The sequence below is a fragment of the Pinus tabuliformis genome, chromosome 2_1 (assembly GCF_031772625.1).
Source record: "Pinus tabuliformis cultivar Carrire ecotype Pingquan chromosome 2_1, CPIR1, whole genome shotgun sequence".
In the NCBI taxonomy this organism is placed as follows: Eukaryota; Viridiplantae; Streptophyta; class Pinopsida; order Pinales; family Pinaceae; genus Pinus; species Pinus tabuliformis.
In genome coordinates this window covers 993,498,634-993,524,593 of record NC_142299.1, presented here as the reverse complement: position 1 = coordinate 993,524,593, position 25,960 = coordinate 993,498,634, and the positions used below count along the sequence as shown (strand labels likewise).

The following is a 25,960-nucleotide window of genomic DNA, read 5'->3' as shown; positions in this document are numbered from 1 at the left end:
CTCAGAGGGTTACTGCAGGAAGAAATTTTAGACCTTAGAGATCCAAAATTACAGATATACATCAGATTCAATATCGAGCTCCTACAAAGTGAAAAAAGGTGTGTAGTTTTTTTAAATTTTTGCATAAGCTTGGTTTGAAAAATTAGTTTGAAGGAATTCAAAGGGCATAGTGAAGCATTATTATCGGTAATTGATGCCCCGAAGAAAGAAAATAGAAACACCTAGTAAGCAACCTGAAATCTCTAGCATGACTCATGAAGAACAGGAAGAAATGCAACATGATATATCAAAATTACGAGACCAAGTGCAACAAATTTCATTCGCACAAAAAGTAACAGAAGCTAAGATAGATGGTTTAAAGAAAGACGTAGAAGCTAAGATGTATGGCGTGGAAGCTAAGATGGATGGTTTAAAGAAAGGTGTAGAAGCTAAGATGAATGATGTGGAAGCTAAGATGGACGGTGTGGAAGCTAAGATGGATGATTTAAAGAAAGACATGGAAGATTTTAAGACATATTTGACAAAGTTTCTACAAGAAATGCTTACTAATGGCGAAAGGGTAGTAAAGGAAACTCATGATGAGAACAAAATAAATGTTAATCATAATTTCATAGACTCTAACGTTGGATCGAAGAATCACCATGCTCCAAAGATCGATATGAGTAAGTTTGATGGAAAGGATCCCAAAATAAAGATACTACAGATGGAGCAATTTTTCGATCTCCATAATATGCAAAACACACAAAAGGTACGCATCGCAACTTTATATTTGGAACCAAATCAGTTTGTATGGTATCGATAGCTTTGCTCTCGTAAACAAATTGTCACTTGGGCTATTTTTACGGAAGAAATGATAGCACATTATGAGGATACAAAAAGAAACACTTTTTTTAGTCAATTGATAAATCTCAAACAAAAGGGTTCAATGATGGAGCACATTGAGGACTTCCAAAAATTGAATATAAGGGACTTTAAAAGATAACATCGAACATGAGGTTCGCCTTTGGGAACCAGATTCATTGGAGAAGGCATTCAGGTTGGCAAGAAAAATGGAAAGCAAAATTATGGCAACAAGTAAGCCTACCACTCACAATCATAAAGATGCAAGTGTTGCTGCCCCTAGCCATCCACAACCTACAAGGCTGATACCACCACAATTGGAAGAAAAAAGAGCAAAAGGGCTTTGTTACAATTGTGATAGCAAATACACTAAAGGTCTTAAGTGTGCCGAGAAGAAATTATTTTACATAGATTGTGAAGAGGAGGAAGAAAAGGAACAAGAAACGTCCAAGAAGAGAATATACACCAGGAACAAACCATAGCAAAAGAATAAATGAATCTGACCATATCTTGTAATGCATTGGCTGGAATTACCACTCCTCAAACTATCAAGATAGAAGGGCATATCAAGAAGAAAAAGGTAATAGTGTTGATTGATTCGGGAAGTACCCATAATTTTATTCATTGCAAGATAGCCAGGGAATTGAATTGCTTCCTATATCCAGCACTAGAGTGTCAAGTGATGGTTGCAAGTGGAGGAACCATAAATTGCTTAGGAAAGTGCCATAATATCAAGCTATCCATGGGAGAATATGTATTGAATAGCCCAATGCTTTCCATTCCAATGGGTGGTGCTGATGTTGTACTAGGAGTCCAATGGATACAATCCTTGGGTACAATAGCTTTTAATTTTCAAGAACTTTTCATGAAGTTCTCTTCAGAAGGAAAGGAAGTTGAATTAAGGGGTATCATAGGGAAACCGGGAAAGATAATCAGCTCTAACGGAATGACAAAGCTTCTAAAGAAAGAACAACGAGACATAATTGCACAATTATGTTCATTAGAGGCTCCCACGTTGAAATCATCCATTTCTCCAGATTTCTAAAAAATCTTGGACAATCATTTCAAGGTATTTGAGACTCCCAAAGGCCTCCCACCTATTCGTGATCATGATCATGCTATTAATTTGATTCTAGGAAGTGTTCCTCCAAACATCAGGCTTACAAATATCCCTATGTCCAAAAGAGTGAAATTGAACATATGGTTGCAGAAATGCTAGAGGCTGGTATAATTCAACCTAGTCAAAGTTCTTTCTCTACTCCAATAGTATTGGTTCACAAGAGGGATGGATCATGGTGCATGTGTCCAGATTATCGGGAGCTCAACAAGCTCACTATTAAAGATAAATTTCCCATTCCTGCCATTGATGAATTATTGGATGAATTGCATGGATCAATTTACTTCACCAAGTTGGATCTTCGTTCAGGATATCATCAAATCAGAATGAAGACTGAAGACATTCCAAAAACAACATTTAGAATTCAGGAGGGTCATTATGAATTTTTGGTCATGCCTTTTGGCCTTACTAATGCACCTTCTACATTTCAAGGTTTGATGAATTTCGTTTTCAAACACTTCCTTAGAAAATTTGTGTTAGTATTTTTTGATGATATACTAATTTACAACAAGTCTTGGAAGGATTATGTCCAACATGTTGACATGGTGCTCAAACTATTGGAGGAGAAACAATTATATGCAAAAATCTCCAAATGTTTCTTTGGAGTACAAGAGGTGGAATATCTGGGTCATATTGTATCTCATGAAGGTGTTAAGGTAGACCCTAGCAAAATTAAAACCATTAAGGAATGGAAAATCCCCACATCCATAAAGCATCTACGAGGATTTATTGGGTTGACAGGGTATTATAGCAAGTTTGTTAAGGATTATGGGAGAATAGCAGCACCTCTAACAACATTATTGAAGAAAGATGCATTTTCATGGATTCTAGAAGCAACAAAGGCCTTTGAACATCTTAAAGAGGCAATGTGCCAAGCACCAGTCTTAGCTACACCAAACTTCACAAAAACCTTTATTGTGGAATGTGATGCCTCAGGAAATGGAATTGATGCTGTTTTAATGCAAGAAGAAAGACCCATTGCTTTTGAAAGTTGTCCAATCAAAGGAAAGTATTTACACAAAGCTATTTATGAGAAGGAAATGTTGGCAATACTACATGCACTTAAGAAATGGCGACCTTACCTAATGGGAAGACACTTCAAGGTAAAAATGGATCATGATAGTCTGAAATACTTTTTAGAACAAAGATTATCTTTAGAAGAACAAAAAAAATGGGTCATAAATATGTTGGGTTATGACTTTGAAATCATCTACAGAAAAGAGAAGCAAAATGCTATTGCAGATGCACTCTCAAGAAAGGATGAGGATGTGGAAACATTGTTTTGTGCTATTTCTATTATCCAACCAGATGGGATAAACGAAGCAAGGGATGAATGGAAGAAGGACAAAGAAGTGTGGTCACTCATTCAAAAGTTGCAGAAGATCCCAGTTCAAACAATACTGCCAGAACTTGACAAGGAAGGAAAAATCATATTGGAACCTGCAGCGGTCACAGAAACAAGAACCCGACAGCTACGAAATCGATTAATTTCAAAGTATCTCATCAAGTGGAAGAACGTACTTGTTGAATATTCCACATGGGAGGACAAGAATTTTATACAGAAGCATCAAGAACTACTCAAGCGTTGAGGACAACACTGTTTGAAGGAGAGGGGCATGTTAGGTCCTTATACTACTAGTTTAACCCCTTATTGTTATTAGTACAACCCCCTTATTATATTGTTGTGCCCATGTAGTCCCCATATTATTATTATTGTGCCCCATAAAAGCCCACTATTGTTATTATTGTGCCCTTACATTATTATTGTTATGTCGGCTCTGATTATATTATGACCCCTTAGACTCCTATATATAGAAAGGAGGTCTTGTCATTTGTATCATCCAAGAATTGTTCATTTGTGTAATGTAAAGGAGGTTTCCCCCTCAAAGAGGTTTGTTTCTAAGGCGTTGATCTATCTTTTCTATCTTTTTGTGAGATGGTTTCATAACAAAATATCACAAAAAAAAGATAGTAACAATTCCTTTGACAAGTTTGGGAAATCAGAGAATAGTAAAGAAATTAGTGTGATCTTTAGGTGAAAAACAAGTAATAAATATTTGAATAAAAGAATTTGGAGCACAGAGATATGAATTCCAATTCAACAACTTGGTATTCAAATATTGAAGAAGATATGAAACTTAGAAACAGACAGGGAATTGCAAACACAAGAATTTCTGCAAATTGCTCACATAAACTGCTATAATATTAGCTGATTACATACATGCACAATACACAAAAAGGCTTTCTTTCAAAAGATTCCAATCCTTTTCAATTACAAAGTCTCTATCTTTATAGAATACTCACACATTGTAAGCAAGTTTCCAACAAAGATTTAATTACAAAGTCTAAAACTAGATGAACAATTCTCTAATTAAAAACTGAATACATTACATCTTTCCATCGTAAAACAAAAGAAATAATATTATGTATCTGAAGATCATGTTGTTGTTGGAGTCATGGCTGAAGCTAAGGATCCCCAAGTCAAATTTGATGAGGTGACATCCGTGTCAAAGTTGATAATTTGTTTTTTCTAAATATAGAAAAAACTAATTTTGGAAAATTCCTGAAAAATAGTCTTCAAAGAGCAATTCGAATCTCTCAAATCATGATAGCAGTGCAAAATCTGAGAGAGGTTTTTGTTAATGGGCTCGTTGTCGACAAAAACCTCTGCGTTTTCAAAAATTCGTTTCCAGCTGTTCAGAAAGCCCCCGAGATTACTGCCTTTTACAGGAAAAAAAGAATTTTAACTCACCATTTTTACAAAAATGTGCTACTACTTTGGTTGTCAACGCTTACAAATCGGCGCTGACACTCTCGTTGTCAGCGCTTTAAAAATTATTGACTAAATTGAGATAATATGTCAGGCTAGGCAGTAACTCCATAAGACAAAAATGATTCGTGTGTTCTATTCCATCAGGTAGGTCTTCATTATATACATGAGGGAGAGACTGTTTAGTTCATCTCCCGATGACTGTTCATATTTATTATTTATCTATTTACATAAATTCACCCAATCACAAGGATTAGGTGTCAACATTCCCCCCCTTAATCTGAAGGGATGTTGGTGAGTCCAAATATCATTCTGAATCGTTCAAGCTTTTTTCTTCCAAGCGCTTTGGTGAAGATGTCTGTGATTTGCTCATTTGTGGAACAATCACGGAGATGGATTGTTTTGGCCTCAACATGATGTCGAATCAGATGATATTTAGTATTGATGTGCTTTGTTCGATCATGGAACTTTGGGTTCTTGGCCAACTTTATTGCAGAGGTATTGTCAATCATGAGTGGAGTTGATTGTACTTGTTTTACCTGCAAATCTTCAAGAATTTTCCTGAGCCACACAATTTATTTTGTTGCTTCAGCTGCTGCCACGTATTCTGATTCTGTTGTGGAATCTGCTGGAACTGATTGTTTGCGTGATCTCCAGGAGTTCTCCTGATCCAAGACTCATAGCGTATCCTGAAGTTGATACCCCAGTTTCTTTGTCTCCATCAAAGTCTGAATCAAAGTATCCAATCAAGTTGAAGTCGTCCACCTGTGTATACTTGATTCCAAAGTCTTGAGTTCCCTTCAAGTACCTTAGAATTCTTTTTGCAGCAGACCAATGTTCCTCACAAGGCTTTTGAATAAACTTGGAGAGGGTTCCAACAACAAATGAAATGTCTGGTCTGGTAGTAGTTAGGTAGTTGAGACTTCCTATAAGTTGTCTATACTTTGTTGCATCCTCAAATTCTTTTCCTTCAATAGATGTGAGCTTGAAGTTTTGTTCCATTGGAGTAGTAAGAGGATTACACTCTGTCATGCCAAACCTGTTCAACAAATCTTCAATGTATTTCTTTTGAGAAAGAAATATGGACTTCGGATGTTGGGTTACTTCAATGCCAAGATAGTAATGAACATAGCCCAAATCAGTCATTTAAAAACTCTTCCCCAATTCCTTCTTTATGGATGCAATGTAGCTTTCATTGTTCCCTGTCATCAAAAGGTCATCTACATATACCACAAGATATACAACTGTTTTGCCAACTTTCTTGACAAATAAAGTTGCATCATCAAGATCATAATGTTTGAGATTGAGTTTCAGAAGATGCTCAGTTAGTTTTTCATACCAGGCTCGCGGTGCTTGTTTGAGGCCATACAAGGACTTCACCAGTTTGCATACTTTATGTTCATGTCCTTTCACAGCAAATCCTTTAGGCTGGGACATAAAAACTTTCTCTTTTAGATCTCCATTTAAGAAAGCAGTTTTTACATCCATTTGGTGGACTTTCCAACTGTTCTGAGCTGCTAGTACAAAGAGTGTCCGGATGGTAGCCCATTTTGCTGTGGGGGCAAAAGTCTCCTCATAATAGACCCCTTCCTTCTGTGCAAAACCTTTTGCCACAAGCATAGCTTTGTGCTTGTCAAGTGAGCCATCAGCTTTATACTTGTTCTTGTAGACCCACTTGCAGCCAATTGGTTTTGTTCCTAATGGAGGATCAACCAGCTTCCAAGTGCCGTTTTTTATGAGGGCATCATACTCCTTTTGCATTGCTTCTTTCCATTCATCATGAGAAGCAGCTTCTTTGAAGGAAGTTGGTTCAAAATCTGTAGACAAGTTCAATTCACAATCATAAGAAACATCCATATCAGTAGGTGAATTAGAGTCATCCACATCACCTCCATTTTGTCGATTTGAATTTTTAGTTCCTGTCTTTCCAACTTCATCAGGATGAACACTTTCAAGTGTCTTTGTCAGCCACTTTGGGGGACCTTTCTCAGATGGTCCAGGCTGCTCCGTTGATTGAGTTGGGACTGAATCAAGATTGAGTCTCCCAATTCTATCAATCACATCACTTAAAGCATCATCCGTTGTTGGAGTTTCATGCGGGGGAGAGTGTTCTTCAGAAGAAGATTCCACATGTTGATCTAGTATAGGAATCCCCCCTTCAAGATGTGAAATCTGATTATCAAATTCTTGAAATGATTTTTCTTTTGCGAATCTATCCAACCGATCAAGTTGCCGCTCAACAACATTGTCAGTTTTGGATGATTCAAGAAAAATTACATCTCTAGATACACCAAACTTCTTATTTACTTACGACTTCTAGCACCAAGTTTGTTTCTATGTACCTTTGGTATCAAGGCATAACAGGTGGAACCAAAGACCCTGAGATGCTTTACCGAAGGAACATGTCCATACCACATTTCATATGGAGTCTTGTTTCTTATAGCATTAGATGGACATCTATGCAGAACATAGAACACCATCAGCCCAAAACATTATCTTTACATTTTTGAAGAAAAGCATGGATCGTACCATATTTAAGATTGTCCTATTCATTCTTTCAGCTACACCATTCTGTTGGGGATTATAAGGCACAGTTGTTTGATGTTTGATCCCATGTTGGCGAAGATAGTTTTCAAATTCATTTGATGTGTATTCTTTTCCATTGTTTTACAACCAGGCCGAGTTGACTCGGAAACGGCCTGGTCAAACCGAGCCGATAAAAAAAATTACGACCAGGCCAAGTAACCGGCTAGGTTGGCCGAGTCAACTATGACTCGGCCTAGTCATCCAATGACCAGGCCGAGTCATAGTTGACTCGGTCAACCAGGCCGAGTACATATTGACCAGGCCTAGTCATTGGAAAACGGCTGGGCAGCGTAAAAAATAAATTTTATTCACTTTTTTTTGGATTTGTGGTGTGAAATTAATCTGTTTGGATGTCTGTAATTTTATTATGAAGTACACAATGCATAAAGTATGCCATGAACCATTGCAAAACTATTTGTAATCAAGTTAATAAGAAGGCGCCTTGCTTATAAAAGGTAACCTCTCCCTCGTAATAGAATGGTGATATTCTTTTCAGAATCTTGCTGTTTATCTCTCTGATGTTTTCATTATGTCAGGTATGACTAATTTTTTTCAGATCTGCAAGTAGATCAAAGATCCTCTTCATACTTTCGAATCCAAAAGTCCAAGTACCTGTAAGATATGTGAGGCTGTTTTCCCTGCAATATACTGATAACATCTCCAAAGGCAGAAAGTGACAAGTTTATAGCTTTTGCTTCTTCCATAGTTTGGCCACTAGCCTGTGTCTTAAGAATTTGTTCGCTTCCACCTAAATTAACCATCCACAACTTACCTGTTATGGCGTATGTCTCATCAACTCTCAAACCCCTAGTGACAATCCTGATCAAGCTGAAAAGAGGAACAACTTTCTTCAGGAAAAGCTTTCTAATATGCATTTTCTGAAAAACCAAATTTCCCAGTAAGCAAAATTATGCTGAAAGGTGTATTAACACATCTAACCTTTAGTGTTGTATCTAGATGTCTACCTGTAATACATATCTTCTTGCTTACAGAGACAAAAGGATGTCATGAATCCACTGGACTTGAGGTTTTTCATTCTTTAAGATTTTGCTGAGGACCTCAATCAGGAAAAAACAGAGCACAAAATTTAGTAAACCCCACTGCCACAGTGCAACTCTCACCTATGTGACCTGCTTGAAGCCTCATTGACATTGGTCCACACAGTAGATCTTGTCCATCTGCCAATAAGGTACCATAGAAATGCTTGTTTGAAATCCATCGCTACAGCTTCAATCAGATTTTTAATCTCCATACCACTTGGTGCATCCATTTGAATTAAAAGGCTATACCAATATTAGAAAGTTCTTCAATCTATTCAAATCTTTAAATCAAGCTCTGTGAGAGAATAGAAGCACATTTCAAAATCTTGATTTGAGAGGCAAATCAATCCCAACACTTAAATAACCAAAATTTTCCTTATGCAGAATATAAAATGGCATTATGTAATTACTACCACAATCCAGAATTACTATTGCAGCACCGCAAACATATTAATAAATCCATTTAGAAACATGGAAGACCTGGTAAAAACAAGCAAAATTTGTAAATATGAAGAGCATTTTAACACAGAAGAATTAAATAGAAACACATATCTATATATGTTTAGTTTTCAAGGTTAAAATGTGTATACTATAATCTAGAACCTGAATTAAAAGTGTTCGAACCAAAGTGTAAATACATAAGACCCTCCGGTATAAACCCCCCTAGTCAAGTTAAAAAGTTTGATCATATGTTGTCTTCCATCTATATTATAATGCTATGTGTTTGGAAACATGAATGAAAATCTTTAAAATTATGTTTAAAATATTTAAAATTATGTTTTTTTATAAAAAAAAATAAATATTTAATGTATTTTTTACAACGACCGAGTCATTGAAATCGACTAGGCCGAGTCATTACCGATTCGGAGTCGGAGTCGGAGTCGATCCTCGGCCGAGTCGGAGTCCTGGTCGGAGTCGTAAAACACTGTTCTTTTCCATTATCAGTGCGAATAGACCCAATATGAGATTGTGCATCATTTTCAATCCATTTATGAAAATTCTTGAATGTTTGAAAAGCATCAGATTTGTTCTTCAATAAACCCAACACATTCTGGTGTAGTCATCAATAAATGTCATGATATATTTATTTCCATTTGCAGAAGGAACAAGCACTGGACCACATAAATCTGAATGAATGAGTTCAAGTTTTCTATGTGCTCTTGAATGTGAATCATGAAAAGACTGTTTGCTATGCTTTCCTAGAAAACAAGCATCACATTGTTTAAGTTTCCTAGGAATTGTAGGCAAACCAGCAACACCATTTTTCTTCAACAAGCAGAGACTGTCATAGTTTAAATGTCAAAATCTAGCATGCCACAATAAACTTGATGGAAGTGTACCTTCTTCATGATGAGAATTGTATGAGAAATGTTGTGCACAAGCAGAGGTTCCTTGCAGCTTGAAAAGCCTTTCTTCTTCTATTCCCCTCATGACAAGTGAGTGGTCAGATGCTTTTCTTACCTCAAGCTTGCCATCAAACGTATGAATGGAGTGACCTTGCTGGCGGATGTGGACCAAGGACAACAAGTTTCTCTTGAGCTGTGGGAGATATAGAACATGATGCAGAAGAAAGTTTGGAAGACTAGGCAGTTTAAGCCTGATTGTGCCAAGCCCTGATGGTTTGATTTTTGATTGGTCTGCAAAGTATACTGCTCCATCAACATTGTCAGTGAAATCTTCAAAAAAATCTTTTCTATGAATCATGTGGCAGGTTGCTCCTGAATCAAGCAACCAATCATTTTTCCAAGAAGCAAGTGAAGCATTAAATAAATCTTCATTTACTCCAATGTTACGTTGTGCCACAACATAGTGAGCGGATTCAGGTGCTTTACCTTTGTCTGTATCATCAGTTTTACCTTTCTGTTGGTTTCTTTTCTGCTCAATTTTGTCCCATGGTAGCTTGCATGTAGAAGCATCATGTGATCCATTTCTTTTGCAGCGTATGCAGTGAAAATCTGCCTTTTCTCCTTGAGAATGTTTGCCCCCCTGCCTCTGAAATATCTTCCTCTTCCTCTTCGACCACCTCTTCCTCTTGTAGAATCTTCAGCAGGATGCTTTTCTTTATGAGCAAGGCACACAGCCTTTTCAGAAGATTCAGGGGTTGTCTTCTTTCCAAAAGTTTTCTCTCTTTTAGCAAACCTTTTCACAAGAGAGTCAAAGGTTATATCTTTGAGATTTCCATTTGCTTGCAATGACTCAAGATAATTGGAGTAAGTAGGATAAAGTGCCTTGAGAAAAGCGATAAGAGGAATATCCAATTCAACCTTAGTGGATTTGATATCATGCATTATAGACTTTACTTCAGATGCAAGAGCAAGAGGATCATTATTTTGCATTTCAAGAGTGAAGAGTTTAATCATGAGTTGAACAACTTCAAGTGCAGAATGTGAGTCATAGAGTTCTTTCAGCTTTTGTAAGGCTTCAAAGGCAGTTGAATATGACAAAATATGGCGACTCACCTCTTCATTTACAGATGCTGCGATTAATGCATAAGCTTTGCTATTCTTGTTTTCCCAAATGACAAGCTCTTTGTTTGAGGTAGGCTGTACTGGTTCATTGTCTCCGTCTCCGACACACACTCCTTTCCACAACTCATTGAAAATGAGGGTGTGTTTTATCATCCGGGACCATTCAGGATAGTTCTCCTTGCCAGTGAGAACTATTCCCACCATGGATATGATTGAATGCATTCTGTAAAAAATTATTTCTGTTGATAGAAAAATACTTCTGCTAGCAAGAAAAAATCTGTGTACTGTAAAAAAATACTTCTGCTGGCAAAGAGAAAAACTATATTTTATCCATATAGAATATCACCATTTGTATTTTCAACCTTATTTCATACGATATATCAAGCATCCATGCCCTTGACAAAAAGGAACTGCTCACTGCACCATTATCAATATATTGTATTCCATAAACCCAGAATGACTAATAAAATAAGGAAAAAATCTTGAGCAAAATTGTTTCTTTCCAATATATTATCATGCTCAACGCCCTTTTTTTTCTTTAGTGATACCAAGGCTTACAACAGTGATACGGAGGCTTTCGGGCAATATATTATCACGCAATATAAAATATTATCTCTATTACCATCTTTGATGTGTTCCTCCGAAATAGTTATGACCTGCAATTGCTTCACACGAGCGGCTCCTTCTCGAAAATGCTCCTCAGACGTGCCTCTGTTTTGCACCTCCTCAAGAAATGCGGCTTGTTCTCGCAAATGCTGCTCAATGGCTCTCTCTAGCAACCACCGCTCCCCAGTTGCGCCTCTCTCTCACGACGGCTCCGACAGACGTTCAGACCTGTGGCAATGATACCAGCAATAGCAATGATATCATGTCAGCGCGCTGATAACAACTGCGTAGTAGAGAAGGTAGGCGAGATGCGAGAGGATATGGAGGGGAATCCGGTAAAACTATTGGCACGCTGATGTTGAGAAACAAAATCGCCATAGGTTCCACATGCATTTAACAACTATTGCATAAAATCGCCATAGGTTCAGATGTTTAGCACAGAAAATCTGATGAAGAGATGGCGTTGAGGCTTGCTGGTGGTATGTGTAGTAATGAAAACGCAGTGGGTATTCAACCTTGCAGAATACAATGGCCGGAGAATAGAATGGCATTTTCAATACATTGATAGCATTTCAACACAGTACAAGGAGCAGCGAGAATAATGGTGAATAGCAGGTGGAGCAGGCTTCAGGCTTTAGGCAACTGACACCACAGATGGGCAGGTGTGAATTCTACAAAATATGTAGAACATAGGCAGAAACTGACACCAGGAGTTACACAAAACTTAATTTTGGGAGCTGGCTCTGATACCATGTCAAGCCAGGCAGTAACTCCATAAGGCAAAAATGATTCGTGTGTTCTATTCCATCAGGTAGGTCTTCATTATATACATGAGGGAGAGACTATTCAGTTCATCTCCCGATGACTGTTCATATTTCTTATTTATTTACATAAATTCACCCAATCACAAGGATTAGGTGTCAACCTAATAGTTGGCTCCATGGGGATGTTGTCGATCATGGACGATAGTAAGAACCCCATAGACCAGAGGCCTGATCCATTGGGATGATCCCAACTAAACAACTGCAACTTACAACTGAAATCAAATTGCAACTGTAAACTGAAACTAGAACTGTACATGCTGCAAACTGAGATTTGAAAAAACCACTGCTGAAAAACCAAACTGAAATTCATGCTTGCCCCAACAAGCTTATTGCACACAATCCTACTTTAACTTGCTAAATAATTGTCGGATCAAGTGACACAAAAATGCCAATATAGCCAATCAAGTAGCTGCTCGAATAATGTAGCTCCTTGACTGTGTTTCAACAAAACAAAAACTGGAAAATATAACAGCAATGACAACTGATAATGGAATTGGTTTTCACAGTGAAAATATGATTGAGAATGTAGTCTGAAAAATTCCTCCATATAAATAGCTACAGGATCTCTGAAATCATAAAAACCACATCTTGTCTGATGATCTAATTGTTCCTTTTGCTTTAGCTGTGAACTGTCAAGCTCATGATTAAAGTCATAATATTTTCCATTCTCAAAACCAAGGGGCAACAATATATCTTTTTGCTTCTGCTGAAATGAAACTTCAAAAGAAAGATCCCAAAATGGAAAAATCTGGGGTAAATTCTGATCTTCTAAAGCTTCAATCTTGATTTCAATGTCATTGGCCAACTCTTCTAAAAAATAAATTTTATCTTTCGAGCTACATTTGCATGACTTTAAATAAGAAGACAAAAATGAAGAAATTTTTTAACCACTTCATCATCAGTGTACATATCATTCCATTCTTTAAAACCTTGAATGGAAACAGGGTCTGCCACAAATTTTGTTTTCTCCATCCATGTTTCCAAAAAGATGAGCCAAAAAGCTGAAAAATATCTTATAGATTCTGCAGGTAAACCTTCAACCCAACTTTTGCACTTTCCTTGGAATGAATCATAAAAAAGTCTGATAAAGACATCTTCATATTTGACTCTAAGAAGATCAATAAAGTCACGAAAATTTGAAATATGCTTCAAAGTCAAGCTCAAATCCTCTCCACTAAATTTTGGACCATTCCTCAAAAAATATTCATCCTTGGGTAAAGGATTAGGGAAACCATGAGTTTTTGAAAAGTCCAAACATGCATACCTTGAAATGATTGTAGCAGCATCTAAGTCCTTCATTAGTGTAGTGGAGTCACCAATGAATTCTTTGAGCTATGGATCCTTTTAATAGTGGAGTCACCATGAATGTTTTGAACCTCTGGATTCCTTTGAAAATGGAGTCGCCAGAGCAAAATCTTGCAGCCAAACTAATATTCACATCCCTGTTTTCTCTCAGATATCTGATTTAAACAATCAAGTCGTTCGGGGAGAATGTATCCTTCGTTCCTCGACAACAGCGCCAAAATGTTATCTCTTAGAGAAAACCTTGGCTGTGGGAAAAACTCTAAGGTAACCTCTAACTGTTTTGAGGTTGAAAGCTGACCCTTCAACCTGGAGAGGGATCTCTCCCTAAACTCAGCTACCCAAGGTCATAGTGGTAGAAGGTCTGTAATATGTTCTATGGCTAGATTAATTGAGAAAGAAACTAAGGTTGGTTGGTCTGTAGGAAAACTTCACCATTGGGCATGGAGTCTAACCCAATCAGTTTTATATAAACCACAGGTTCAGTGAGAAAATATCACAAAAGCAAGATAGTAACAACTCCTTTGACAAGTTTGGGAAATCAGAGAATAGTAAAGAAATTAGTGTGATCTTTAGGTGAAAAACAAGTAATAAATATCTGAATAAAAGAATTTGGAGCACAAAGATATGAATTCCAATTCAACAACCTGGTATTCAAATATTGAAGAAGATATGAAACTTAGAAACAAACAGGGAATTGCAAACACAAGAATTTTTGCAAATTGCTCACATAAACTGCTGTAATATTAATTGATTACATACATGCACAATACATAAAAAGGCTTTCTTTCAAAAGATTCCAACCCTTTTCAATTACAAAGTCTCTGTCTTTATAGAATACTCACACACTGTAAGCAAGTTTCCAACAAAGATTTAATTACAAAGTCTAAAACTAGATGAGCAATTCTCTAATTAAAAATTGAATACATTACATCTTTTCATCGTAAAACAAAAGAAATAATATTATGTATCTGAAGATCATGTTGTTGCTGGAGTCATGGCTGAAGCTAAGGATCCCCAAGTCGAATTTGATGAGGTGGCATCCAAGTCAAAGTTGATAAGGTGTTTTTTCTAAATATAGAAAAAACTAATTCTGGTGAATTCTTGAAAAATAGGCTTCAAAGATCAATTCGAATCTCTCAAATTGTGATAGTTGTGCAAAATCTGAAAGAGTTTTTTAATGGGCCTGTTGTCGACAAAAACCTCTTTGGGTTTTCAAAATTTTTTTTCCAATTGTTCAGAAACCGCGTCCGAAGTTACTGTCTTTTACAAGAAAAACAGAGTTTTAACTGACCATTTTTACAAAAATGTGCTGCTACTCTGGTTGTCAGCGCTTTAACCCTGTTTATTACAAATCGGCGTTGACATTTCTGTTGTCAACGCATAACACTGAGCATAAGTATACATTGGAAGGCCTAAATATAAGTCAATGTCACCTTCAAGAAGAGCAAAAGATTTGAGCACATAATGGACTCAAGGCCGAACCTTTTGATTGGATCATTACTCATCTACAAGTCACCATACTTAAAGAAATATTCACAGCCCTGAACAGTGGTATAGAAGCCATGAGATTGTGATAAAAGGGAAGTTGTCCTGTGACACATAAATATAAATAATTTGAGCCTCACCAGTAAGAAAGAGAGCCGACCTTGCAAGCCTCCTCAATAATTGACATTTGAGGGTATATATGTACAACAATTGTTCTTGAGAATCAGTGATAGAAGATCACTTTGAAGTCCTGTAGTAGTCACTCATAAAAGTCAAGGATAGCAGCATTACTGTTTAACTCATTGGAAGAAGTGTTCAACATCTTAGTTCAAAGATGAAGGTAGCAGTACCTGTGCAAGCAGCTCATGACTTTGACATCATAAGGAGTCTTCACTTTTGTAAAGAAGATCTTGGCATCCTGAAGCAGGCCTTGTAGCAGCCTCTATGATCATGAAAGATAGAGGTGCGTATTCATGAGGTATGTATAGCTTATTAATTTATTAAGGGTCTAACATAAAATGTTTTAGGGTGTGATTGCTTGGATGACTCTAGGGATTGTAATTGTTGTTGATATCTAGAAATCATAAACCCTAGATGGTTCATGAAATGTTAGGAAAACCCTAGCTTTATGGAAGCCCTAACCCTAATTCGATTGTTCCCTTGTAGAAACCCTGACTCTTGATCTCTAGGGTTTGCAGACAGTCTAGGGTGTATAATAAACCATAGTAATAATAGATGAGGATGATATAATTTTAACTATATCTAGGGTGTGTATTCAAAAACCATAGGATTCCATCTTCCATTGTTGCATAGAAATCCTAGATTGACGAATTTGACATCATGCTTTTGGTATCACATATTTTGCTTGGTTATATTTGTCAATAAGTATTGCAGGTATAAAGATTATGGCTAAAATCAAAGGTATCACTTCAATGAAGGAAACCCTACAAGGTTTGTAAAAGGAGCAACTCTAGGTATGTCTAAGATCGTAAGAACTTCGTTAAAGGATACGATCATTTTTAAATTTATTACTTTCTTATGTTTAGGTGTTTTGAATCGTAAGGATTCTTGTTAGGGTGATTAATCATTAGATTGAATCTACCCTTATCATACTATCTCTTGTTTGGTCATTTTGGTGAAACCCTAACCTTTAGGGTTCACTGTAAAACCCTAGCCTCTTAATGCTTAGGCTATGTTGACAATGAAACCCTAACATACTTAGGGTTTGATGTTAAAAAATAGAACTCATGATGAAATCCTACTATCTTGATGTTTAAGGTTTTGATTGTGTAAAATCCTAGTCTTTTAGGGTTTGTTATTGATATTTAGAACTTATAATGAAACCCTAGATTTTTAGGGTTTGATGAATTAGGGTTTAGGGTTTATAACAAAACCCTTGTAATAGTTAAAGTAAAGTTCTAGGAATGAAACCCTAGGTGTATGAGCTTCTGCATAATTGAAACCCTAGTCTGGTCAAATTGTTGAAGTTTGATGAGTGTATCTAGGGATTACGATAAAAACCCTAGTAAGAGATTGATATAAGAATGAATCCCTAGATATGAAATGCTAGTATGTTAACTTGATTGTTGATTAATGAAATCTAGGGTTTGTGACAAAACCCTAGTAGAATTTGACATAAAGTTCTAGGGCATAATATTGAAGATGTAAAATGCTATGATTGATTTGCTAACTTGTTTCAGTTGCTGATATCAAGGCTTTAAGTCTCGATGATGGAATCTAGGGTTTACGACAAAAACCCTAGCAAGTTGTTGAAGTCCAAAAAGATGTAACCATTATTAACTATGAACCTAACTAGGTCTAGATATTTTTGATGCTTCCATTGTAATGACATAATTTTGACTTCATGCTCTTGTACATACATATTTGTGTTTGGTTTTACTTCTTGTTGAAGATATGCAGGTACATAGTCTTCAAGATGATGAAGATGCTTACCTCATATTTGATGATAATTTGATGATGATGTTGAGCATGATGGAAAGAGGGAGTTGTGAGAACCTTGATAACATTAAAGTCTACATTAAAGTTCGATAGATGACCTTGTTTCCATGTGAAGGAATGATGAAGTTTTGGAAGGTCTAAAATTCTCCGATAAACTATTGATGCATAAGGAAGAGCTTGTGTGAAGAATCAGATAGTTATCTCCCTAGTTAAGACTCGAGAGGGAGCCTGAAGAGAAGTGAATGACTTGATGAAAAGGCCATGAGGATGTTTGAGATTGGAGAATAGTTGAAGCACTATTCTGCATGATTGATAAAGTTGTGAACAAGACTTGGATGTAGTGTTGAGGCTGAGTTTGGTGCTGCTAGAAAATTGAAGAAAGAAGCTTCCAATGAGATGTATTTATGTGATGATGATTGAAGCAACATTAGAATAACTAAAGACCTCAAAGGTTTGTGCTAAAAATATATGTATATATTGAAAGTTTATTATTGATTGGGGCTATAATTGTGCAGGAGCTCTCCATATAAAGGTTGAATATTTGAAGCATGCTTGGATTGGTGGATATACGTGGTTTAGTTGATAAGGAGAGATGAAGCATCTTAGAGTGACAAGATGCTTGGGAGGACATTTGACCAACTTGTGATGATGTCTAGATGTTGAAGTAGGGAGGGTGGTGTTGGTCTTGGAGCTTCGACCTTGGATATGCACCTGGATCCCTGGGTTGGTGTTAGAGCTAAACCCTGATGGTACCTAGAATGGTTAAAGCTTGGAACACACCTTAGTCCCACCCGGTTAGATACTCTGGTCAGGTATCTAATCTGTAGCACTGCGTGTGCTAACTCTTCATAAAGTATATCATTTTGAGATCTTTCATGTACCTCTGTATATATGTAATTATGAATACCTCCCTAGTTAAGAGGGAGTGTTAAAGAATGTAGGTAGTGTCGGTCTTCATAATTGTATTTGTCAAAAGAAAAATTTATTGGAAAAAGAAATATTTTTGAAGCATGGGTTTCATGCTCTTTCATTTATTTTCTAGGTCATAGCCTCCATTGAAGGCTTCTAGGTCTTGTCAAGAGTCAAGAGAGTCATTGTCATATTTATTAGACCCTTCTTAGGCTTTTGTACCATGTAAAGAAATATATTTTTGAGTCAAAATAGTCATTTTGTTCCTCCTCACCAAGCCGGCCCTGTCCTCATGAAGTCGGCCTGGATTAGGGCTATTCGACCTAGCAGAAGTAGCATATATAGAGGCAACGTGGATCATTTGAAGAACACACTCAACAAGTTCAATCTATAAGAGAAAGAGGTAAAAAAGAAGAACAAAGTGAAGGAGAAAGAAGAGAGAAGCCAAAATAGACAAAAATCAAGTTCTTAGGCATCTCTCTCTCACACGTGCGAAGTTTGCTAGGGTTTTTGGATTGAAGCTAGGGTCAAAAAATCTGAATTAGTTGCAAGCCCGAAATTCTGAAACAGGGGCCAAAATTATGGATTGAAGCTACATTTGAGGAAGCTGACACTTGGAAACTTTGGTAGAAATCATTTACTTGAAGGAAGGATTGACTTGGTGATTGGAGGAGGTCTTTGTCTAGTTCTAAAGGGTCTTGGATTGTCTCATCTTGATTTGAATCTACCAGTGGAAGAGTTGGACTCGGTTTTCCCCTAGATAGGCGTTTTGCCTTGGCAGAGTGTCTACATCTTGTGTCTCTTGTTCTTGTGATCTTCATATACTTTTAATTTGGTAATTACTTGATGAAAGATAATCTAATAAAGAAGTAAAAGAAGCCAACATAAATCACAAGTAATTATCAAGAAAAGAGGAATCAAACCCTAATACCTACATGCATTGATTTCTCAACATAGAGAATACATAGAAAAATATAGTTGTTGGGCATTTGGAAACTCGACCCCATTGTGAAAATCAGCCTAAAAGAATTTGAATTTTGAAATCGAACCACTCGAAGCAAAACGACTCTGGAGAATTAGCTTGTCTCACTAGAAAATTGGCCAACCTTTCGCCCTAATCTCGTATGGCCCTTGCATGCTAGAGAAATCATCCTCCCTGGATAATTCGCCCCCCTCCAAAATTCGGCCCTCTTCTTCAGCAACTTGGCCTCCCTCTATCTTGAACTCAATCTCCTTGAATTTCTCCCGAAATTCCTTGCTGCACTTCTCCTCACTTCTCTTCAGTCTAGTTGAGCCTCTCGCTCTAGAGAAAAATCACTTCCTCCACACTTGTGTGTCTCCACCTTTCCCTCTGGCTTATTTTATAATTTCACTAAGGCAAAATCCCTAACCCTAATCTCCTAAGTGATCAATGTCTAGGATTAAATCCTAAGCCTCACTTGAGATCAATGGTTGAAATTATATCTAAGTCACTTAAATAATTTTGTTATTTATCCTTAGAACTTTGGCCTAATGGTCCACAATAATTAATTAGATTAATTATTGTACTTTTCCTAAGTTAACCTTAGGAAAGAAATCATAATATCACTTACTCCACCAAGCAAGCACCTAAAGAGGCAATCAAATATCTTCTACATGCTAAGACACCAAGCCTATGTAGAAGACTTTCCGAAGCTACAAAAACTTCAACACTCCCTCCTAGCAAGGAAGGATTCTCCACCACCCTCAACTTGTCTTTGTAAAACACAAAATTCCCCTTCACTAGAGGCTTGGTGAGAATATCTGCTACTTGCTCCTCTGTGGAGATGTATTGCAATCTCACAACACCTCTCTAGGCCCTATCTTTGATGAAGTGGTATCTGATCTCTATATGCTTGGACCTATCATGAAACACTAGATTTTCATAGAGCTTAACACAACTTTGATTGTCACAGTGAATCATAGTGGGCACCATCTCTAGACCAAATAATCTTGTGAGCATCTTGCGAAGCCATTGTGAAATTTCCTTGAATTGCAGCTACTAGAATTTATTCTCCTAACTGATTAGCAGTTTATTATTTTTCTGATTAATATAAATCACACTGCAATTCTTCACAACAAAATAAATATGTTGCAGAAAATTAAACTGGCACTGAGAAATTCATGCACACAATTAACACAGTTATTTTGGACTAATGTCCCTGGAAAAACCCCGAAGGGAAAACCAATGTAGCAGATGAGGGTTTATTTTATTATTATGTTGTAGTAAAATCTGAGTACAATATGTGGATGCCTCACTGGCAATCCTTGGAAAAATAATCTAGCAAAATTTATGGGAGAGAAATTTCTCCCTCTGCAAATCAATTGGCCTGCTCACACTGCTGGCCTGCGCAAGTTTGTATGGTCCCTGAAACTGCCCCCACTTGGGCCGTCATGCCTCCCTCTGCCTTTGGAAATGACTCGATTTGTCTTCTAGGTGGTCTCCCGGCCTTCAACAACTGAATCAATCTCTTCCCGGCACTCGCACTGCCTGGACAATTCTTTTGCAGAATGATTTGACTTCCCTCTTTCTCGCGTCTCCGACATTAGAAAACTGTTGGGAAATTCCTCCGAAATTCTCTCTGCTGCTCCCTCAATCTTTGTTGCTCCTCCACTGGCTCAAATTCTTCCCTCACTGAATCACTGTGTACTGGGAAATTCACACTGCTTGGATAATTGCTCCCTCACTTGTGTCTCTCCTCATCCCATCGATATGCTCTTATAATCTCTTGCTGGAGCTTCAACGACCATGATTAGATCCTCATCAATGGCTAAGATCATCTTAGACTCGATCCATGTGAGTCTCTAGAGCATTCTCGATCATCCTCAATTAATTCCCATTAATTAATCAATTTTCCTAAGTTAGACAAATTTTAATTATTGATCAATTAATTTAATTGAGGCGTTTCACAAGCTTATCTCGTGAAACCTTTTTTGGGTTTTGGAGATCTCGTGTTCCTTAGCCTCTTAGACACAAATCAAGACTAGAACACCTGTACGATGCTACAAAAACTAACACTCCCTCTTAGTGAGGAAGGTGTTCTCTCCACCAATACTACTATCTTGCACCTGGATTGTCCTGCGTTGCTGATGTCTAACTGACCTTCTCCACTTCTCCAAGCTGACCAAACTCCCTATCGCTAGAGATCACTTTGAAGAGAATACTATCCATCATACTATTGCGCAAACTCTGATCTACCGTTGTTTACTCGTCTACTGCTATCTCTGCATTGTTGCTACAACTACTGCAATAATGAGTATGATCTCCCCAAATCCTGAAGCACTAGCTTCCATAGTGCAACTCCCTCTGATGCTAGACTCCCTCTGAGTCTCGATCTCCCTATGGAAAATCTCTCTGCTTCCTCCTGGCAACTCGCACTGTTCTCCTATACAGGAAACGAAACTGCATAGCTCTATGTGGGGAATCTTCTGGTTGAAACTGCACTTGTGTCACTGTAACTAGTTCTGCAACTGTCTCTTGATCATCTTACTGCAACTAGCTTTGCTACATTCTATCTGACTGCTATCTTCTGACACTGTGTTATTGCAACTAGCTCTGCAATTGTCTATCAACCACCTGACTGCAACTAGCTCTGCAATTGTCTATCGAGCATTTGACTGCAACTAGCTCTGCTAACACTTAATCCTGCTACTGTGATACTGTGGGCCCCTGTAGCAAAGGTGATAGTCCTGCTGCAACAATATGGAATTGATCTAACTGATCTCCTTATTGCATCTACGCTGGTGTAATGACCCGCCTACGATTATAAACAAAATGTGAATATTAGCATACATACGAGACATCCATATGATAGCTACATATGCATGAACCACATGTATTGCACTACTATACTTACTGGCTAATAGTGAAAAAAAAATTAAGTTTAGGTGAATGAATCAATTATCGAAATAAATTCCTAAACTCATGAGAAAATAATAAATATACCAAGTGGGGCATTGAGAGTCAAATTTCTACTAACGAGTTGGTTACTCGTTAAGATTGCGCTCTACCACCATCAGGCTAAATTTTATTTGCTAGAGATGGTAATCGGCCGAGAATAAACTCGTGTGATTACTGGTCGACTATCATCGTGTACTACACATGAATGAAAAGAGCAATTGGAGTATGCACCTGTAGCGACAAACATTGATCAGCTTGTTTGACTAGTGTTGGGGACAAAGCACAAATTGGCTTTGCGAATAGCAAAATATAAATTGTACGTGAGGATAACCACTAATACATAGTCCGAGAGCAAGCGTGAAGGCACGTATAGGATATCACGTGGGGCCTACATTCCACTATTACTGTCTCGGGTGGCCCGCGGGTGAACGAGGTGCATTAAAAGAAAGAATGGACTGATATTTGCATGCAAACCTGATTATCATCTTTCTTTGCTACTAATGGGGACCATTTGAAGTGGAGACTCGAGCTGTTGTTCCTCTGAGGACGTGAACATTGTTAAGTTATAACTTATAGTTGGTTGTATCGTTCTGGAGGCTTGCATTTCATCCCTGGCAGCATCATGAAAGGAGATCTTTCCTTGTTTGTACCCAATCTGCTGCAAACTTATTTGGGAATTGCGTGCCAACTCAAGGACCAAATCTGGGTGATTTTTGCTGGATTATAAAGGTTTCCATAACAAAGGAGCATTGGGGAGATAAGCTAATAAATCAGGTTTCATTTTTCTGACTTCCTGTGTATTTTCCAGAACTTGCTTTTTGTGGTGTTGTGTGGTAAAAGTTACATGTATATCAGTTGTCTGCAATTTCTGGGTATTGAATATATCAATTTGAATTCCATGGAGGCCACAATTGGGTGCATTTTATTTTTCTGAGATAATTGTAATAAAACACCTACAGCAGTGCACAATTAAACTGATTGACGGAAAGCAACAGTGAGAAAGTTAAAACCTTGAGAGCAGATGGGATGGAATTGATGTACTATTATTGTTGTATTATCATGTATGAGGCATGTACTTGTCCTCATTGAGCTGAAACCATGGAGGAAATTCTAAATAAATTGAACAGATTAAACAGGGCATAAATTAATCCCTTGAAACACCATGCACCCAGGCAAAACAACAAACCATTCTCAAAAGGGATCCACACCCTTCTCCAGCAAGAACCGCCAAAAGATTTACAGAAGGGGCAGGAAATAGGACACAAAATCCTTGTACTTGGGACAGATTTAAAATGCATGAGGGTCACATGGAAAGTCCTTTTCAAACTTGATGAACTAGATGCACTCCTTTCCAAAGTGAGCCAGCTAGAAGGGAAGAAACTAATTTGCGCTCTAAAACCAGCTATGCCTGCTCTCATACAACCCAAGTTCTTGGAAGAACCTTGTGAAGGGGTTAGAATCCCAGTTGCATTTTGTCTCAGTCACATCATGAGACTAACCGCCCCTAGAGCTCCTTACAATGATCATGTGTTAAAATTGGCAACTAGAGCCAAACTCCATGTGGGTCATCTTATTTGTGGCAGCTGATATTTTTTTTTGGATCCCTCTCATCGAGAGGTGTAGGATTGATCTAAAGATCATCCGATTCCAATAAGTATTCATGGAGTTATGAATTTAATTGTGTTATAAGACAATTCGACAAGGTCAGACAACAACCAAACTGCCCCCACTTGTGCTCAACGTTTTAGTATAATTAGAGGTGGCCTTCAAGTCATTTTCACACTCACACTCTTGTGATCTCTCTCTTCATTCTGTTTTGGGTTTTAATGAAGGAGAGATCTAGAGTGAGTGCCCTAGGCTCTACGCTGCCCTAATGAAGAAGCCCTAACGCAGTCAATGAAGAAGCCTTAACGTAGTCATGGAGGAGACTTCTATAGCGCAGCAAGGAGAAGTTCTAATTGCCCTAAAATCAGGTCTAGAAGAGACCCTAAGTAGCTGTCCACAGAGAAAGGAGGGTCATGTTGTGCCCTAGCCGCAGAGAATAGAAGGACTAACACAACACTATAGACGTAGATGAATGATGTATAAAGGAGGCCTCAACATGCCCTAGCCGCAGCCAAGGATGAGGCCTAATTAGACGTGGAAGACAGGCCCTAAACGTTGATGTATGAGGCTAAATTTGTAGTTCAGTTTGTGCCCTAGCCACTATCCAGGTGTGCCCAAACCACAGGCCTTACTCCGCAACAAAAGAAGGACTAGATGCTGCCCTACATCCGCTATTGAAGAAGGCTCCTATACGTTGTATAGAGGAAGCCCAGTCATGTGTTCAGCGCTGTTTTGGGACAACATATTGCACAGGAAGGAGTGCAAGGTCAGAACCTTAATCTAAGTTCTGGATGGATAGTTTGTGTTGGGCTAGTACTGAGAGCCCTTGGTCAATGAAGTGTCAAGTAAAGAAATTACCATGTGTGGGCAACTATCTTCAGTATAAGGTTATGACTGTGTTGTATGTTATCTTGTGAACACATGACAGTGATATCTTCAGTTTGATGTATGGCATGTCAGATATATACATGCTGTAATGAATGGAAAGAGATTCAGTAATGATTGATCAGAGATCCTAGTGTTTAATAATGTTCTTACTATAGTGGTATTTGGATTTATGACTGTATGAAACAACAGTGCCATGATGCCATATCCTGTGATGACAAGTGAAGGACAGTCTTGTGGAAGGCAGAGACAACCTTCCCTTAGAGGACAATTGCAAACAAATTTGGGTAGATTTTGTGACTGTTAGTTGACTGCACTTTGGACTTGTTGAAGGAGTCTAGCTGCTCTGCTAGGCTGTAAGCCATAGCAAGCAGCTAAGACTGGTGAGTGTAAATGGTTGTAGCATATTGGATGCAGTGATGGATGCAGCATTGGGTGCAGCTCAGTGATGGGAGCAACACAGTGATGAGTGCAGCTCAGTGATGGGAGCAACACAGTGATGAGAGCAGCTCAGTGATTGGGAGCATCACAGTGACAGGTGCAACAGTATGAAGTGTACAGCATGGTCATGAGGTCCAGCATTGTGATGATGGGTGCAGCATGGTGCAGCACGGTGAGTTGCAACATGATGACGAGATGCAGCACAATGAGAGGTGAAGGAGTCACCTTGGAGAATCAGTTGAAGTAGCATGTCTTCAACTGATCTCATGTATCATCTTCTTAGAGATGATCTCTGCTCTTATCTAGATAAGTCAAAGTGTTGACTTATGTTGTAAATGTACTATCTCTCTCTCTCTCTCCTTGCTGAACTATTGAAGAACATATAAGAAGAATTGATCAAGGGTTTCCCCACATTGGGGTTTGTCCCTGGCTAGCGCCACATCTTGTGTCCTCTTGTCTTGGCTTGTCTTCTGCGATTTATGTTTATGTTCTATCTGCAGTTTACTTTAATGCTGATGTGATTTCTAATCTGGAAAAGATATTGAGCTAACGGTGAAAATTGAAATAAATTGCTCTAAGCATAGAAAATACCTAAAATTAACATGGTATCAGAGGTGAGGTGAAAACAAAGCCCAAGAAAGAGTGAAAGAGCAAACTTCGAAGACAATTGGGAAAGGAAAATAGGATCAGTGGATTCCTCATCCCTCTTCAAATTCACCAAGGGTGAAGTTGAAGCAGAGTATATTATCAGAATGGCGCAGCGGAAGCTTCTGATGGACTACTTACAAATCACTTCAATGGGAAGTCCAGATCTAAGGGTGGAAGGAAAGGCAGATGCCTTTCTTTGCAATAAGTTCGTCCATTATGCGAAGGAGTGTCCGAATGGCAGGGGCACATCTCTTGATGAAGATAACAATCATTCCAGGGACATCTTCAATGATCGGAGGAATGATAGGTAATGCAGGTCATCAAGGAAACGATCGACTCTTCAAAGAAAGCAAGGAAGCCCAGGTATGAAGAATCAAATGTTGTTTTTGATAAGATAAAGAAGCGTTCTCTTGTATTGGCCCTCTCCTTCAGATTCTGTGGGAAGCTGGCTTATTGATAGTAGTGCTTCAAGGCACTTCATCATATAGAAGGGTGATCTCTCTAATTTAGTAGAGATGGAAACAATCATGGGATTATATTGAATGAGGGTAAC

General features: G+C 38.0%; 2 protein-coding genes across 4 annotated transcripts in view; one reads left to right on the top strand and one right to left on the bottom strand.

Annotated features, from left to right (window-relative positions):
* The window catches only part of LOC149203971 (uncharacterized), a 123,018-nt gene that overhangs the window by 17,644 nt on the left and 79,414 nt on the right, over positions 1 to 25,960 (top strand). The gene's annotated exons all lie outside the window — the stretch shown is intronic.
* On the bottom strand, positions 7,598 to 9,092 carry LOC149203972 (kinesin-like protein KIN-14U). 2 transcript variants are annotated; one of them, XR_016253652.1, is made up of 2 exons: positions 8,279 to 9,092; positions 7,598 to 8,141 (listed from the first exon to the last, which is right to left on the bottom strand). XR_016253652.1 is itself a non-coding variant. In XM_089400287.1 (2 exons), the coding sequence occupies exons 1-2, from the start codon at positions 8,581 to 8,583 to the stop codon at positions 7,883 to 7,885; spliced, it is 408 nt and encodes a 135-aa protein (XP_089256413.1). In that variant the 5' UTR covers positions 8,584 to 9,092; the 3' UTR covers positions 7,598 to 7,882. The 2 variants fall into 2 exon arrangements, 1 of the variants encoding a protein (XP_089256413.1); XM_089400287.1 differs by having other exon boundaries at positions 8,435 to 9,092.